Genomic DNA, 17,027 nt, shown 5'->3' on the forward strand with positions numbered 1-17,027 from the left:
CTTCTTCTTCTTCTTCTTTCTTGTAGAGACAAATGGAACAGCAATGTTGAAGCACTAACTAGAGTCTTTATAGCAAATCCCCGAGATTCTCTATGTTATGGACCATGGAGAGTTAAATATATACTACTTAATAAGGAGTTTAAGTGTTTAACATCCCAAGATATGACAGTTTTCACCAACCTGAATTATTTTTTACATTAAAAATATGTGGAGAGTAGAAAGAAGCAGTTAAAACAAACAGATGAAAATGTAACTGAAAACAGGGTTTGCCAATTTAGACCAAGAGACAGGAGAAAATAAGTAAATCCAACGTGGCATGCAGGGATTGGATGGATGAGGTATGTGAAGAAACAAACTAAAGAAGAATTGGACTAACCAAGTATAGGCTGCGCAGAAAGTACCCAACTCACTCTGTTAAAATGAGCCTGTTGAGTTAGAAAAAATGAGTTAGTAACTCGAGTCAGCCCGACTCGCTTCAGCTCGAAAATAACCGAGCTAACTATCGAGTCAAACGGGTTGGCTTGTGGGTTATGTTTTTTTTTAATATAAAAGTATAAAAGTTAATGAAGGTAAAGTGGAAAGCTAAAATCTAAAATCTCAATTCCAAAGACCCAAACGCAAATACCCTGCAGCTGCTAATAAGTCCAAAACCGTGCATTAAGGACCTTTTTTATAGTATGTGTGATAGCGTGAATGTGGTGCCAACTGCCAATCAGTCAAAGTCTAAATGCAAAAGGAATTTTCTATGGTTTATCTGTATAATGTCTTTGTATTAAATTTATTAATAATTTAGGGGGAAAATTTAGAAGTTATAGCATCAATGGAATTTTAAATTTTTTTTTTTTCGAGTCAACTCGCGAGCCAACCCTAACCCGATTCGGGTTGAGTTTTCTAACTCATTTATTTTTCGAGTCAACTCTAACCCGGCTCATTTTTTTTGGTTGGATGCAGGTTGGGTCGGGTTGAGCCGGGTTGGCCAGTTTTACCAACTCTAACCAAGTAGCTGGGCATGAGAGCTGAGCAGGTGGGGTAAGGGCATGTGTTCAATTCTCTCCAGTATTATCTAGGAGGAATTTAAAGATTTAATTAATTATGGATTCGCTACGAACTCCGAATTAATCTATAAAAAATCTATAAATTTATGAATAATTAAAAAAGAAAAAGAAAAAAAAGAATTGGACTGTAGGAGGTGAGGTGATGTGATGTATTGTGCAGCCCTCAAACGTTACATTCCATTGGGTCTACCGTCCTTGGCTAAAAGACATGTTCCTGTTTACAAAGTAATTGCCAATGCCATGCATGTGATCACCCAATTACCTAATAAGGCCTGTCCCTTGTCGTTTACGTCACCAAGTTCTCATGTTATATGGCTGGGTATATGCCACTGACCCGTTAGTATATTTGATTTAAGTCTGTGTGAATATATAAAAAAAATTATTAGAAGAGTTAGCTTCACCATAACGTGGATGTTTCCGGCTTGAACATGATTGTCTCTCCAAAATGATACTTATAGTTTATTAAAAAGAGAGAGTAATACTTTGATTTAATATATATATATATATATATATATATATATATATATATATATATATATATATATATATATAGGGGAAAACATTTCTCAAGCTGCTTGAAATAATGTTCTCTCCGGCTAAGTGAAACTACGTCGTTTTGCATTCAGATTTCAAGTAAAATAATAATTTTATTTTCTAAATAGAACATCCACTATTCCATCTTCGTTCCCTTTTAGTCAATCACAGAGCTCTTCATCCTCAATCCCTAATCAGAGAGCGTTCTTCTCCTTCGTTGCTGGTCATTCTTCCTCTGAATCATTTTCCCTCTCAGTTCTTGGACGTTCACTGCTCTCTCCACCATTTGCTGCAACGCCCGTGCTCAACCAAAGACAGGTATTTGACTCTAGTTCATCAGTGCCCTAATCTATCATGTTCTTTAGTTATCCTTGTTCATAGTGATGATAAGATAAGAAATCATAGACGATGTTAATTGTTCGGGCAGAATGCAATTTCTTGAAATTATGTTACCTTCATTTACTTTTTTTAAGTCACTTTATTCTGCATTTTAAGCCTAAAACAGATACTTGTTATCCAGCATTTCTCTTTGTTGTTACTGTATTTATTTTATGTGTGAGGATAATGCTTCCATAACTTGTCCCATTTGCCTGCACCTGATTTTTTTTTTTCCTTTTATTGTTCATTACTCTAGTCAGCGAGCTGTCAGAACTGTATTGTGGTGTAACTTTCTTGTTTTTTCTCTCAAATTTGGAGTATGGTTAGCTTCCTCTAGCCATGTTATGTTGGCTGAAGTTGTGCACTCTGTTGCTGATTTTGCAAACCAGGTATGTCAGTGCTTTAGACTCCGTTTGATTTTTTGAAAAAAGGGGATATTCTAAGAAAAAGGGACTAAATGGCAACACAAAAAAAGTATTTTATTTAATTTTTAAAAGTCTTAAGTAATAGGCAAGGATATTGTCTCAATCCTGTCAACTGACTAGCATATGCCAGATAGAGATGACTGGTCCTCCAACTGGTGTTCTAGTAGCCAAACAATGCATAACAAAGCGATGAAGAGGCAGAGTAGAGTTCTTTGTGCTTTTTTATTGCTTTCTAGTTTGTATTCTGTTCGTATTTATAGCTAATAGTAAATACCAGTATGCAAAATAGTCATATGATTCATATGAGAAATGAAAAAGAGAAAGAAATAAAGATGGTTAGAAGATACCATTTGTTTTTTATTTTATTTTTATTCTTTTTTTAAATTTGTAGACGGATTGGAAACATAGGAGGAGACCAGAAATTAGGAAACTAATACATGAAGGGTTATAGTGTAGCAGACCAGAACCTTGAGCTCTTATGTACTCGTGCATTGGGAAGATTTCGCTTGTGATTACAAGGGGAAAGGAATTAAACGAGGAAACAAAATGAAAGTTACTCATCATACATTATCAGTTAAATAACACTAAAGCCCGGGACAGAGGGCAGGAAAATAAGTGAAGCTATATAACAGAGGTTTCTTTTTCTTTCATTTCAGTACTGACATTTACAACATGTTTTGAGATTCTGCGGACTGCATTATAACCCACAAGGGTACATATTGAAACATAGCTAAATCTCAAGTCCTATGGCTATGGAGAAACTTCAGATGACGTGTATTAAGCATGGTAAAGGCAAAGAAGGTCAAAAGGGTGGCCAGAGCTCAAAACATTGTCAGCAAACATTGAACAACATAAATCATTAATGTCTCAACAAACCCACCTCAGTCAGCATCGATAACCTATAGGTTTCGCAAATTGGGGCACCGACTAGCAAGACTTTTTAGAATTTTTTTTTTTAAATCTGAATCGACGAAGACGGCATAAGAGAAGTGTGCTCTGATCGACCATTATCAACGCTCTGTTATTCTTCCAACCCATTATCAACGCTCTTCAACGTGGTTCAGATTGGGGATGAAGAGCTCTATGATTGACTAAAAGGGAACGAAGATGGAATAGTGGATGTTCTATTTAGAAAATAAAATTATTATTTTACTTGAAATCTGAATGCAAAACGACGTAGTTTCACTTAGCTGGAGAGAACATTATCTCAAGCAGCTTGAGAAATGTTTTCCCCATATATATATATATAATAATGTCATCTATACGCTATAATTTCTATTGCATTAAATATAGTAGTTTTAGATACATAATAATAATTGCTTTAATTGAAGGGATATATAGGAGGCTGATTTTGATTTAAGTCGTTTTTTTAATGACAAGTTTATTTTTCATAAATATAATAGTCCTTGAATGGAGTCCAACAAGGATGGATAAAATATTGAACACTATTGATTGCTTAATGCTTTTGGTCTCATTTACTCGGGAACAAGGATGGTGCATTAGTGGTCAAATAGCTATAATCAGCTGTGAGTTGCATCCCATGTTTGACAACCACCACTGCCAATGATTACCTCCAAATCTTGGATTGCATGAGAATTTCATCACTCCTGTTTTGACTTTAGAGACTATTTCCATGTTCCTTCATAATCATGCTTGGAATCGAAATATACATCCCATATAAAAAGATAATATAATAACCACTAAACATATGTATCAACTGGTAAAGATTCAAGTTTAATTAGTAGTTTTGAGTTTAAAGTCCTCGATACACAAATATGTTAAAAATTTAATTGGAAATTGGAAGAGTTTTGCCTCAATGAATATTGACACAAAATAAATTGTTAAACGAATTTTAATTTGAATTTTAGCATCTATTTATTTTTAAGGAATAGGTTATTCTACCTACTATTTTTTTTGCCTACATTTATCTATCATTTTCTTAGATCAGAAGAGAGAAAAAGATACATGTTAATTAAGATTATGATCTAACGATATTGGAGAATGGTAGGCAAAGATAGACAGAAAAAAATAAGCAGAATAATCTATCCTCATTTTTAATCCGGTTCAAATAAGATTGTATATATAACAGTAAATAATATATGGAGTGGAGGCATGCGTGTGAAAGAAAGATTACGCACGGTGGTAGAGAAGGTGGTGTGGGTGGTGGCTGTGTTCAACTTTCATTCATTGAAAACGAGAAAGAGATTGTTTTAAGGCCCGTGGGCCCGGAGGAGCGATTAAAACCGCCGTCACCGAAATTGTGAGACGACACATAATGAGTGAGTGTCGCGTGGTTGGGCTTTTAAGGGTGTTTTCGTTACAAAAGACGCAGCATGCAATTGTGGTCCAATCCTTCCTTTCTCGTTTAAGGCCCACAAAAATTGACGTTATCCCCACTACTTCTGTTTTTGCCTCCTCCTAGAATAAGAATATGCTCTACTCAATTCACACTGCTATTCAGTTTAGGCACCTCAAATTGTTTTCAATGTATGTTTATACATTTTTGCACAATTTTTGACTAAAATGTAAAAGTAAAGTTATTCACTTACTTATTATGTATTAAACTATTGTTATATCATGTGTTTTTTTGGGATTATATTAAATCTTTTTTTTCATATTTGCATGTTTCAGTTATATTATTTTACATTCAAAAATAGATTTTCAATAAAAATGACATTTCTTAAATATTTTCAAAATTATATTTTATAAAATATAAAATAATTCAAAAACTCTCTTACTAATAAAACTCATTAATCAATGTATAACGAAGTCCAGTTATTACGTTATATAATAGTGAGAAATGTTATATTTACAATTTTTTCACTTACAAACTCTTACACCTAAATCTTAATCATTGAGTTTTATCAATCTGAAGGTTATAATTTATTGGGCTAAAATTATTAATTAATTTAATAAATGTGACCCAATAAATTATAATCTTCAGATTGACAGAAATCAATAATTAAGATTTTGTTGTAAGAGTTGGTAAGCGAAAAAATTGTAAATATAATCATTTTCATGATATTAAACTCAACATTTATACCATTCTTTTAATTATTTTTTTGAAATCATAATTAAATTGATATGCCAAGGAAGATATATATATATATATATATATATATATATATATAGGTTTTAATGTTTCAAAAGTGAATGTAGATAAGTTATCTACATTCGCTCCCAAAACGACGTCGTTTTGGGTCAAAAAATTAAACAATTATGATAAAAAGACTATTATAACCTGAAATAAATTATAATTACAAAAATACCATAATTTCTGCCTCAAAACGACGTCGTTTTGGACTCAATGTAGATAAGTTATCTACATTGACTGTAGAAAAAGCGAACCCTATATATATATATATATATATATATATATATATATATATATATATATATATATATATATATATATATATGCAGGATCTTTTGACACCTGTGTCAAATTTTAAAATTTGACACCAAATCTTATCCATTGATTGACGGAAATCAATGATCAGAATTTGGTGTGTTTGATACCGATATCAAATGATCTTATCCTGTATATATAGGGTTTATATTTCTACGGCTGCTGTACGTGCAACAATATGAGGTTTATATTTCTACAGCTGTTATACGTGCAACATTCAAATAGTTGCCACATATATATTTGAAAACATTAAATGCGGGGAATAATAACAATACAAAGGATGAAAGCATTAAATATGAGGAATCATAACCATACAATTGTCGTTGTTGTACATAAAGCGGCTGCAGAAATGATTTTACCTATATATATAGGGATTTGCTTTTCTCCTTTTGCAGAAAAATTGGCCAACTTCCTACAGATACAAAGAAACAATGGGTCCCATCATTTCATAAAAAAAAGAAAAAGAAAAAATCCAGACACAGTTTTTTATGTTAGTGCAGGAAAACAAATTCATTTGCCTGCAGCATAAGAAAAAGTTTGTCCATATATATATATATATATAAGGAGGGTTGTATTTACATATTTTTTATTTATAAACTCTATTATATCTTACCGAGAAGATATAGTGTTTTACCAGTAGGACATACTGTAATATGTAAGTTTGTAAAAAAAAATTTGTCAATATAACCCTATATATATATATATATATATATATATATATATATATATATATATATATATATATAAGGGGTAAACATTTCTATAGCCAATTTAGATAAGGTTCTCTATAGCTACCCAAAAACTACGTCGTTTTGATTAATGAAGGGTATTTCAGTAATTTCAGGTGAATTAATAAAGGTTGTTTTCATAATTTTGTTTATTTTTTTCATCATATACATTTTACTGAAACACCTTTCATTAATTCACCTCAAATTATAGAAACACCCTTCATTAATCAAAACGATGTAGTTTTTAGGATAGCTGTAAATAACCTTATCTAAAGTGATATTTTATCATATATATATATATATATGGTTCGCTTTTTCTTCATTCAATGTAGATAACTTATCTACATTGAACCCAAAACGATGTCGTTTTAAGGCGAAAATCAATATATTTTTGTCATTATAATTTATTTTAGGGTTATAATAGTCTTTTTCATTATAATTTTTTAATTTTTCAACTCAAAACCAGTCGTTTTGAGAGCGAATATAGATAACTTATCTACATTCACTTTAGAAACATTAAAGCCATATATATATATATATATATATATATATATATATATATATATATATATATAAGGGAAAATATTTCTTCGGCAACTTGAGATAAGTTATCTCCGGCCATTCCAAAAGTACATCAATTGATTTACCTTTGAATGATTATTATTTTCTTTTTATCTCTCTTCCTTTATCACCAATGATTCATTTTTGTATGGTTATAATTTAGTAAACAGAGATAAAATTATCTCAACCAACTTGAGAAATGATAACCTATATATATATATATATATATATATATATATATATATATATATATATATATATATATATATATATATATATATATATATATATATATATATATATATATATAGACACACACACACACACACAAAGGCTAAAACCACTTGCGTACGTGATCCATTCCAATGCATCATCAGGGAGAGATAATATGATAGTTGGGGGGCATAATTAGGTTCCATGCTCGGTTGTTAGAACTGAGAACAAAAGATATTGAGATTATGTCAACCGGTAAAGCGAGAAGCGTATCAGATTTCCTGTCAATAAAATCTCATCACTTATAAACCACGTGGCCCACGCCCACCTTTATTCTCATATCTCTACATTAGAAGATGCTTACCACTAATCTTATTTGTATTACAATATACTTGCAGTTGCAGTACATTTAAATGATATAGCGGATTTCATTTATATTTTAAATAATTTATTTTAATATATATTTTGCGTACCAACCATTACTTGAATGTAAATGAATATCAATTTATTAATTACCCAACTTGAATATTTGTATAAATAAAAATGTGCCACCTAAGAAGTATAGTGTGAATGTGAAATATTAAGGTTTTTTCACTTGAATTGTATATTTGTATTGATCTATTATCTATATGTCTCGACCACCTCTTACTATACATATAATTTGGTAAATTTCTGCCTTGGGCCTAAGGGCATGGTTGCTTTGGGCTTTATGGGCAGGGCCCAAATTGACTCAAATCAATTCGGGCCAGAGTTATATATGATTGAACCTGCACTATATAATCACAGCCCCAACTAAAAATAAGAAGTTAGACTAGGTTGTACTGGTTATAGTAAAAATAATAATTTAATCATGTACTTTTTAATATATAAGTTATTTTAAATTAACTTACTAGAACATGTACAAAGAGTAAACAAGTTATTTCTTTTTAATGTTTAAATTCAATTCCTACCACCAACAATCCATTTTAGTAACCGAGTAATTTTCCCTCACCCTAAATTTTGTAACAAAAAGTTAAAAGAAATATCAAATTACTAATGTGAAAAGCTATTGAATTGAGAACAAGGCAAGAATTAGTTCGACTGATACACGAAGCAACCTCCTCTTCTCTTTGGCTTTAGCTAACCAAAAATAACTATTGCATTATAAACCTATGAAAATAAAATGTAATGTATCTTTTTCGTTTTCACTTGGAAATCTAATGTATCTTATAACACCAAGTAGTACAAAAATATAATCTTAAAACAATATAAACTATTATACTAAAAATATTATCTTCCTAATTCATATCAGAAATCTAAGCGGAAGGGTAAAAATTGAACTAAAGAGCACAATATAATCCAATAAATAATAGAGTAGATGCCTCGTATGGGGAAAAAAGATTCTAAAGTGGACATGACATAAATCAAATGAAAGATAAATAATGCGTGCACATTTACTACGTCAATCCACTTTCTTGATCAGAATTTACAGAGACAAGAGAAAATAAATGTGATACAAAATGCTGCTATAATAGAGTGGACTATTCATATAGCTATAGCGTGTGATAAGATTCAATCTAATAGTAGAACTAGACTCTGGTGAAAATGAAACCACCTTATGTTTCATCTCTTTTGCACAATTAAACAGATGGGAAGTACTTATTTAGATTGAAAGGCAGTGAATAGAACTCCTCACTTCTTGTGTCGCTTTTGAAGGACTTGAACTTGGCCCACCAATGTTTTCCTCTGTCCTTTCTAATAGAAGCTTCTTTCTTATATAAAGTGTTGTCTAAGAAAAATGCCACAAAACCCGCAACAAATGGTTTTGACTGGAATGGGACGTTGATTATATCATTGAACTGCCAGGTACATAAAAATGTCAGTGTAAGTCAACTCAACATAAAGAACTAAAGCTAGTTTATATATACATATTCTATGGGGAGATTATATTTATAAACTTTTTGTTTACAAACTCTTACAAATTACACTATGTCTGACCGGTAATACACTCTCGAGTGAAGTATTACAGGTCAGACATATTGTAATTTGCAAAAATTTGTAAACGGATCATTCCTCCATATTTTATACATCTTATCCATACCCATCTTGCGCCTGTGTGGACTGGACCAAAACCATTAATTGCTGTATACTCGTTGAAGTACTGTGGCACAGACAAGCCCAAGAAGATAGAGAAGCCTAATATGAACTTTGTTCTAAAACTGTTGAGGTTGCAGAACTGAAGAAAACTAAGACCCCCAGCACCTACAAATCATTAGCAAAAGTGGAACATCGTATTACTGGGTGTTTCTTGTTAAGTATAAAGGTAAATCAAAGACTAAAAATACATGTGAAGTATATCTTAAACCAAACATACCAACATAAGCAAAGAACAAGCAGTATAGTGCAGCAATAATGGGAGCTGGGATGGAGGCAAAAACTGCTCCAAATTTTCCTACACAGTAAGAGAAAATTTAGCAAATGTTAGAAGGGAAGAAAATGTACTAGGATAAGGAAAAGTAGATACTCAGATTACAAACATATTACGCTTCATCAACTCACCGAGAATTGAAAAGAAAATCATAAATCCAGCAGATATTTGCACAACTCTTCTACTGCCAACACGGGTCAAAGCCAAAAGACCTGCATTTTCTCTGTAGGAAAACCAAATAAATTCCTTTCATCAACAAGATAGTTGTGTTTCCTCTTAACTAAACTAAAGAATACAAACAGAACAAACTCAATCTTACACGGACACAGAGGATCCATTAATTGTTCCAAACAATCCTGATAACAGAATGCCAACTCCCTGAGAACACAAATAAGATGCATGAGGAATTATGCTTTAAAGTTATGCTTCATTGCTTGGTGAAAAGTCATCATTATAATCAATTATGACATTTTACCACTATTATTATTTTATAAATGCAATAGTTTTATTTTTTCATGATATTTAAATGTTCCGGTATTAGCCATCTTCATACCTGCCAACCAATACCCCGACTGAGAATAGATGGTGGTAACGGTGTTGCACTTGCATACCTATATACAGCAATGAAGGCACCACTGGACTGTTTGTAACGAATGAAACATGTCAGGTGATAATTTAATTCTGGTGCTATCCAATTCAGCAACTACATAACACTACTTCTAAGCCAATGCACAAGCATACAAGCCAGAAAATCACAAGAATGTCGCCATGCACATGGTGACACTATTTCGGGCAGGAGTATAATAAATGGTTATATATTTACTTGAATTTGCACCAAACTCCCCCCACTCCATGCCAATTATATAGATTATAAAATAAATCATTTCCAAGTTGGCTGCAAAGTATCTCATAGAGCCATTATATAGATAAAAATAAAACATTATCAAACTGTTTCCATTATCCTTCAGGAAAAAAGGTCAACCATTTATTACAGACGCCAAACTACTACTAAAACTTTTTCAGGATAAAAATCCTAACTTCATCACCACAATCAGTTTTTAAAACTCATTCATGATACTAAGCTACTATATTTATAAATTTTCTTAAAGGGATAATTTCACTAAAGGTCAACTGGCACAAAAGGATGTAAGAATGATATGCTGTCCTATAGATGTCTAGCTGCAATGCACTGAAAAAATTCGCAGAAGACCCAAAGAAAATGAAGAATATAGAATGTAACTGAACAATTGCAGCACAAGAAAGAATACCAATTTATAAACAAAAATGAAATTCCTATCCCAAATTAAAAAGAAAAAGAAAATATCTGAAGAAAAAAATTACCTCTACAAGAGCTACGAAAGCTGCCATCATCATGGCAAAGGCTTCACCTGCATCAAATGAAGGTGCTCCCCATTGAAAGGGATACGGAACTCTTATCCTGCAAACTCAAAATCAATGACAAATTCTTCTCAATAAGAACGTATAAAGCTAAGCCTAGATAGCAGATTCCCACCATCTAAGAAAACCAATATCTCAAGGACCCAATTAAATTTGATTTAGAAATTTCAATTATGTTTTGTGCTCTAAGGTTTGTAATAGTAATAAGTAACACAGAAGATTAAAGAGTAAGATGTGACATATATATGCTTCGGTGAATCATCTAAGAGGAATATCCCAGTAAGCCGCAAAAAATAACTCTAGTCCAAAGAGTATACTTAGATTGAAATAACAAGAATATGTCTGAAAAAAGGAGAAAAAATGTTGAATGAATATAATTTAGTCTCATTAACTCATTAACGCACAATATAATTTTACCAAGCTCTAAAATTAGTCCCTAAAAATAAAAAAATTTATTGGGTTCCTGTTATGACCTGTAAAGAACCTTGGGATACACCACCCCAAAAGCTAGCTCAAAGGGTGGGAGTGCCCAAGGCCTTATAAACTCCACATTAGTTGCACATACAACCAATGTGGGACTATATATCTCAACACGCTCCCTCACACAAGAGCCCATTGGGCTTGAAGAGTGGACAAATGCAACAGGCCCAGCCTACCTGTGCTAAATAACGCCACAAGAGAAAGTGGGGAGCGGCGAGGCTCTGATACCATGTAAAGAACCTTGGGATACACCACCCCAAAAGCTAGCTCAAAGGGTAGGAGTGCCCAAGGCCTTATAAACTCCACATTAGTTGCACATACAACCAATGTGGGACTATATATCTCAACATGACCAATTGCCGTTAATTTAATTTTGAGGCTATTTACCACAGTGGATTAGATGGTGGCAAAAGCAATCCATCCCTGTCATATCTACAACAATCCCCATAAAGCACTGAGGTGACAGTGTTCTTCAAAGGGGAAATGAATTAGTTTGGCCACCCTCTAGTTCACAAATAAGAAATTGGTTGTCACATTGGCACACCAATTGCCACCTCAGCAAATGCCTGACAGAGTGACAGCTGATGATCCCGGTAGGGAACCAATTAGAAGCTTCTAAATTATAGGATTAATATAAAAACATGGTAAAACTACAGGGTCAACACAATTGCCACAGACAAAATGCCATTAAGGGTTAGAACTTAAAAGTCAATGAAATCACACAACTAACCAAGGAGCAGCATCTATAAGTCCAGCACGATCAGTGCGGCAGGATATCTGTGTTTTAGGTGCAGCGTGGTTATAGGCCCCTCCAACAGTGAGTAGATGAGCATATATCCACACAATTATAATTGTAAATATAACAGCAAAACGGTCAAAGATATGTTTCCCTGAACGTATTACATGCGGCACATACTGCATGACAAAAACTGACTAGTTAACAAACTAAGATTTATAGAAACCATCATGTTAGAAGAGTAAAGAACTCAAGAACAAAACGAACTAAGATCACAATGCTGAGATTTAGAAATGTTAGAAGACATCGTATGAAATTTTAATGAACTCTACCTGTGAAATAAATACTAGCAATATAAGCTCTGGCAGTCCAATCTCTACACATTTAGCAACCTACACCCAAGACAGGCATATATATTGAAATTTTGGTGAATTAGTGTTAAACCTGACCATGGTAAACATGTAGCAAAAGGCTTACCCCAGGAAAACCCAACTCGTAAAGCCCAAAACCAACAAGAGATACCAAAGGAACTGCTGAAAGTGGACTTAAGAACCTGAAGAAAATGAACTAACATCAGATGGGAATGCTATACCCAATCAAAAGGTTATTCAGTTCTTCTGATCTTTTCAGTTTTGGGGGCTACTTAGTTGTTCAAAATCCACTTGCATGAATCACTTAAGTTATAATATCTACTTCAAAGATCAATTTAGCTTGGTGGAACAACACCAAATGAGCATACATGGCAAATACATTATCAAATCCGGCTTGCACTCCATTTTGGACATTTTCAAGACATATAAAGACAGAAAACAAAATGCAGCCACTTTGTAAGGACTTGGGGCCAACCTTGCAACATTACGCCAGAGGCCACTAAAGCCTAGTACTATTTGAAGAGTTGAAGCAACAATAAGAGCACCCTGGATTGCCCTCATTATCCTCTTGAATTTCTGAATAGACAGAAAAAAAGCCAAAAAACAGGGGGGGAAAGTTATCTAACAGTTTCAATCAAATAAGCACAAAAATCTGATGTTTCATTGTGGTGCTTGGATTAAATTTATGCTCTTCTGTTTCCAATGTAATTAAGCATTGCATGGTTGTTAGCTTCTGGTGACACATAGCATACAATATGATTACAAACCCTATGATAGTCTCTATTTCGGTAAAACCTCATTTGATTACAATGCAAAGTAATATAGCAAGCATATCAACCATGCATCATTTAGTATAGCTAGGTTTGTTCTGATCACAAGACCTCTATAGGATCTGGTTCACTACTGAATCGACCAGCAAGAATAATTGAGATTGTGGTTGGAACAAAGGTATAGGACCCTCCAATTACAGCAGGTAGTCGAGTTCCGAACAGTGTTTGAAGCAATGTGTTAATACCAGCAACAAAAAGTAGTGTTTCGATAACTTTTGCCTTCTCCTCCTGCAAAAAATGGAATATTATTTTTTTTTATAATCTTTGGCTAGGAGGAAAATGCAACTTCAATCACATGGTTAAATTTTCATAATATTCCATATTAAATTTAAAAATGGTTGCTTTAACTATATTCAATCGGTTACTGCTTACATTGCCACCTCCCATCTGGGGAACAAGAGCAGTGGGAATGAGCACAGTTGTGCCAAGCATCACAAGAAAATGTTGAAAACCAAGAAGTATAGCCTCAGCTGCATCAGAATGTCACAAATTTCTCATTAAATTAATGAATTAAAACAAAAGCAAAGTAAATCCCAAGGAAAAGTGGTGGCGGGGAGATTCTCAAATTTGTAACAGTAAACTACAAATGATGAAAGGATAAGTTATTTAAGTTAGCCAAATATTCCAATTACTTAAAATTCCTCAACTAATAAATTAGATGGGATATGATCACTTCTTTGTGGTCTAACATTCTTGCCAATACATTATTTCTGGATTATAATCTCTAATGAAAAAGATAGCTCCAGGAGCCCCTGTCATAATGAATCCTGCGATGTATTGATGATGAGTATATAAAGCAGTTCTGAACTGTAAGGCCCCAACAATCTGAATAATGTAGTCTCTTTTTTTTTCTCAAAATAATAATAATTTATTATTAGCTACTAAAATATTTAAAAATGATTACATCAGGGGCAGAATTTGGAAGCAACAACCAAATTGTTTCCAAAATACCAAATCTGGATCTGAAAATAACTGGAAGGACCTTAATATGAATATATAATTACAAAAGAGAAGAGGAGAAACAACAAGTTTAAAAGGATTTCAATCAATTGGAAATATGACCTTCAAATAGTCTCCAATCACATAAGAAGTAAAATCACTTGGATTGCAACTGTCATAAAAGTATAAAACTGGACCCCAAGTCCACAAAAACAAACCAAACAAATATTTGGAAGTGAAAAATCATAAAGCAGGAATCATGAATTAAACGACTCAGAAACATGAAAGTAGAAAAGGTAGCTCTTTTTCCCTGTTGTTTTTTCAACCAGCTCAAGAGTGAGTTGTTTTCTTTCATAACACAATTTTCCACAATTTCTTTATAATATTTTTATAAAAAGCCACATTTTGACTCCGAGATAAGGGAAACACTCACGCCATGGAGGAGGACTGGTAATGCAGTAAGAAATATTGGGTAGCTGGTCCTTCGGTGGGTGTGGCTGAGGCTCATCTGCTTTGGGTGCTGGTGCTCCTCCTCCTCCTCCTCCTCCTGCCATAACTTTTTTCCTTCTCTTTCTAACTCTGAACAATGAATAAGCTACAAAGAATCAATGAATCTAGAAACCCAAATCTGAGAGCAACCCAGATCCCAAATGTCACTAAGAAAAAGACCCAGAAGAGAAGAGGGAGCTTTCTTACAATGACTAAACCTACTAAACTAAACAAAGAAGAAGAAAAAAACAGACAATGTATCTTTAAGAGCAGAAAATGATAGTGTAACTGGAGACTTGAGTTGAGAGTTTTATTTTCTTCATGTATTGAAGTGAAAGTAATGGCCACAATAATTACTCAATTTAACAAGAAAGTTAGGAGAAAAAAAAAGTACCTTTTTCTTTTTTTCAACAATGTTATTAAGTCAAAAACAAACTCAGGTGTCCCCACCCACCACCACCACACCAAAAGGGAAAAATTTGTCAAGTGAAAAGAGAAGGGAAAGGAAACCCAAATATTGCTACTGTGTAGTGTGGAGTTTGGAGTAAAGCAGACTCCAATGCTGGGAGAAACGATAAAGGTGGATACAGAAATGAACAGAAAATGAATGAAGATTCTCTTTCCTCTCTTTGCTACCAGAAAGTAATGTCCCTTTCTTTCTCTCTCTAGGGATATAATGTAGCCTTCTCTCTCTCCTCTCTCAGCCTATTTTACTTTCCAAACAAATTTTGTTCTCATTTATTGTTTTGTTCTGTGTCGTGCTTCGTTGTGAAATTTGTTGTCGTCGTAGCTAAATGCTTAGGTACACTTAACACTCTCATACACACTTGACAGCTAAAATGTGTAAATATATTTTAATATAACGCACTAACGATCCTACACGTATTTAATGTTAAATGAACTTCATACATACATATACATACATGTCTATTGCAGACAAAGCCAAGCTCGTGGTAATGGGGTATCAGCTACTAACCTCCCTGAACGACAGTTAGAGAGTGGTCGTTTATCATTTTGATTCCAATTTAAACATGTAATCTTAATTAGGGATTTTTTTTTTGTTATAAGTAAAAGCATTGTAAATAAGTGATATGAAATGATTGGTTAGAAGGGTGTCTCTAACAAGGTAAAAAAAAGGCTAAGAAATTGGAAGGGTATTGTTGAGATTTTAGAGAGGGGGAAGCAGAAAAACATTGGGGTACTCAAACCGCACCAATCTTTTGAGAGAAAGAACGAAAGTTGAATTGAAAGAGGAGCAATGATTGAAGAATAAGAGAAAGAAAGGAGAGGACAGCCGACAAATGCTCTTATCCCTAAGATCACCGAATGAACGGTGTTGCCTGTCCCTTGTTGTTATTGACTTACAACTGGCATAATCACTCTACGCTTGTTTGTAAAAATATTTTACGTGTGGATTATGATATGGAAAAGTACTTATCTCTTCGTGTTATTTAATTTTAATCACTCGTTTAAAAGTTATTTTTTTTTTTTCTTATTTCATCATCAAATGAATGGTTGTGATCAAATAACATAAACAAATGATTACTTTTTTTCAAATGAGAGAGGATCACTTTTTCCTTTAACGAATCTTCCCAAGTTTTAATAGTACTAAAATTTGTATGAATACCAATGAAACGCATAAATCAAAAGAAACAAAATTTTTAAGTTGTTAACAAGAGGTTAAAAGATTTCTTATGACAGAGAGAATAAAATCCTTCTAAACCTAGATTTCATCTCAAATAAAACACCACAAGAATGATATTATTTTACTGTACCAGTCCATTCTCTAGGCTTGTCAAAATCTCTTCGTTTTGTATCTGTCCTGCTCTATAAACATACTATTGAATCATTTAGTATAATATTAACGTCAACCTCTACTCGAATTTTCTTATGTTCAACTCAGTAATTAAAAGTTTGATTTGAGTAGTAAAAGCTATAATTGTTAATTCTCTTCAATAGTTTTTATTACGCGTGACAAAACCACAATTCTTTGTCTAAAGACATTACAAATGAACAATTGGCATTGCATTTTTAATTATTTTTTATTTGTCAGCATTAATATTTAGTGTGATAT

The 17,027-nt window shown here is 33.0% G+C and overlaps 1 protein-coding gene across 1 annotated transcript; it reads right to left on the bottom strand.

Moving 5' to 3' along the window:
• Positions 1-8,747: 8,747 nt before the first annotated feature.
• Positions 8,748-15,073, bottom strand: LOC133312468 (nucleobase-ascorbate transporter 6). Its single transcript, XM_061513668.1, has 14 exons — positions 14,898-15,073; positions 13,898-13,995; positions 13,577-13,753; positions 13,171-13,271; positions 12,802-12,877; positions 12,657-12,716; positions 12,319-12,503; positions 11,052-11,148; positions 10,264-10,350; positions 10,030-10,088; positions 9,842-9,933; positions 9,657-9,734; positions 9,384-9,544; positions 8,748-9,141 (listed from the first exon to the last, which is right to left on the bottom strand). Exons 1-14 carry the CDS (start codon positions 15,016-15,018, stop codon positions 8,923-8,925), a joined length of 1,611 nt encoding a protein of 536 aa, XP_061369652.1. The 5' UTR covers positions 15,019-15,073; the 3' UTR covers positions 8,748-8,922.
• Positions 15,074-17,027: the final 1,954 nt, after the last annotated feature.

This window comes from Gastrolobium bilobum, unplaced genomic scaffold, assembly GCF_033153095.1.
Source record: "Gastrolobium bilobum isolate Gb01-03AN ecotype WA unplaced genomic scaffold, APGP_CSIRO_Gbil_v1 utg1409, whole genome shotgun sequence".
Lineage (NCBI taxonomy): Eukaryota > Viridiplantae > Streptophyta > Magnoliopsida > Fabales > Fabaceae > Gastrolobium > Gastrolobium bilobum.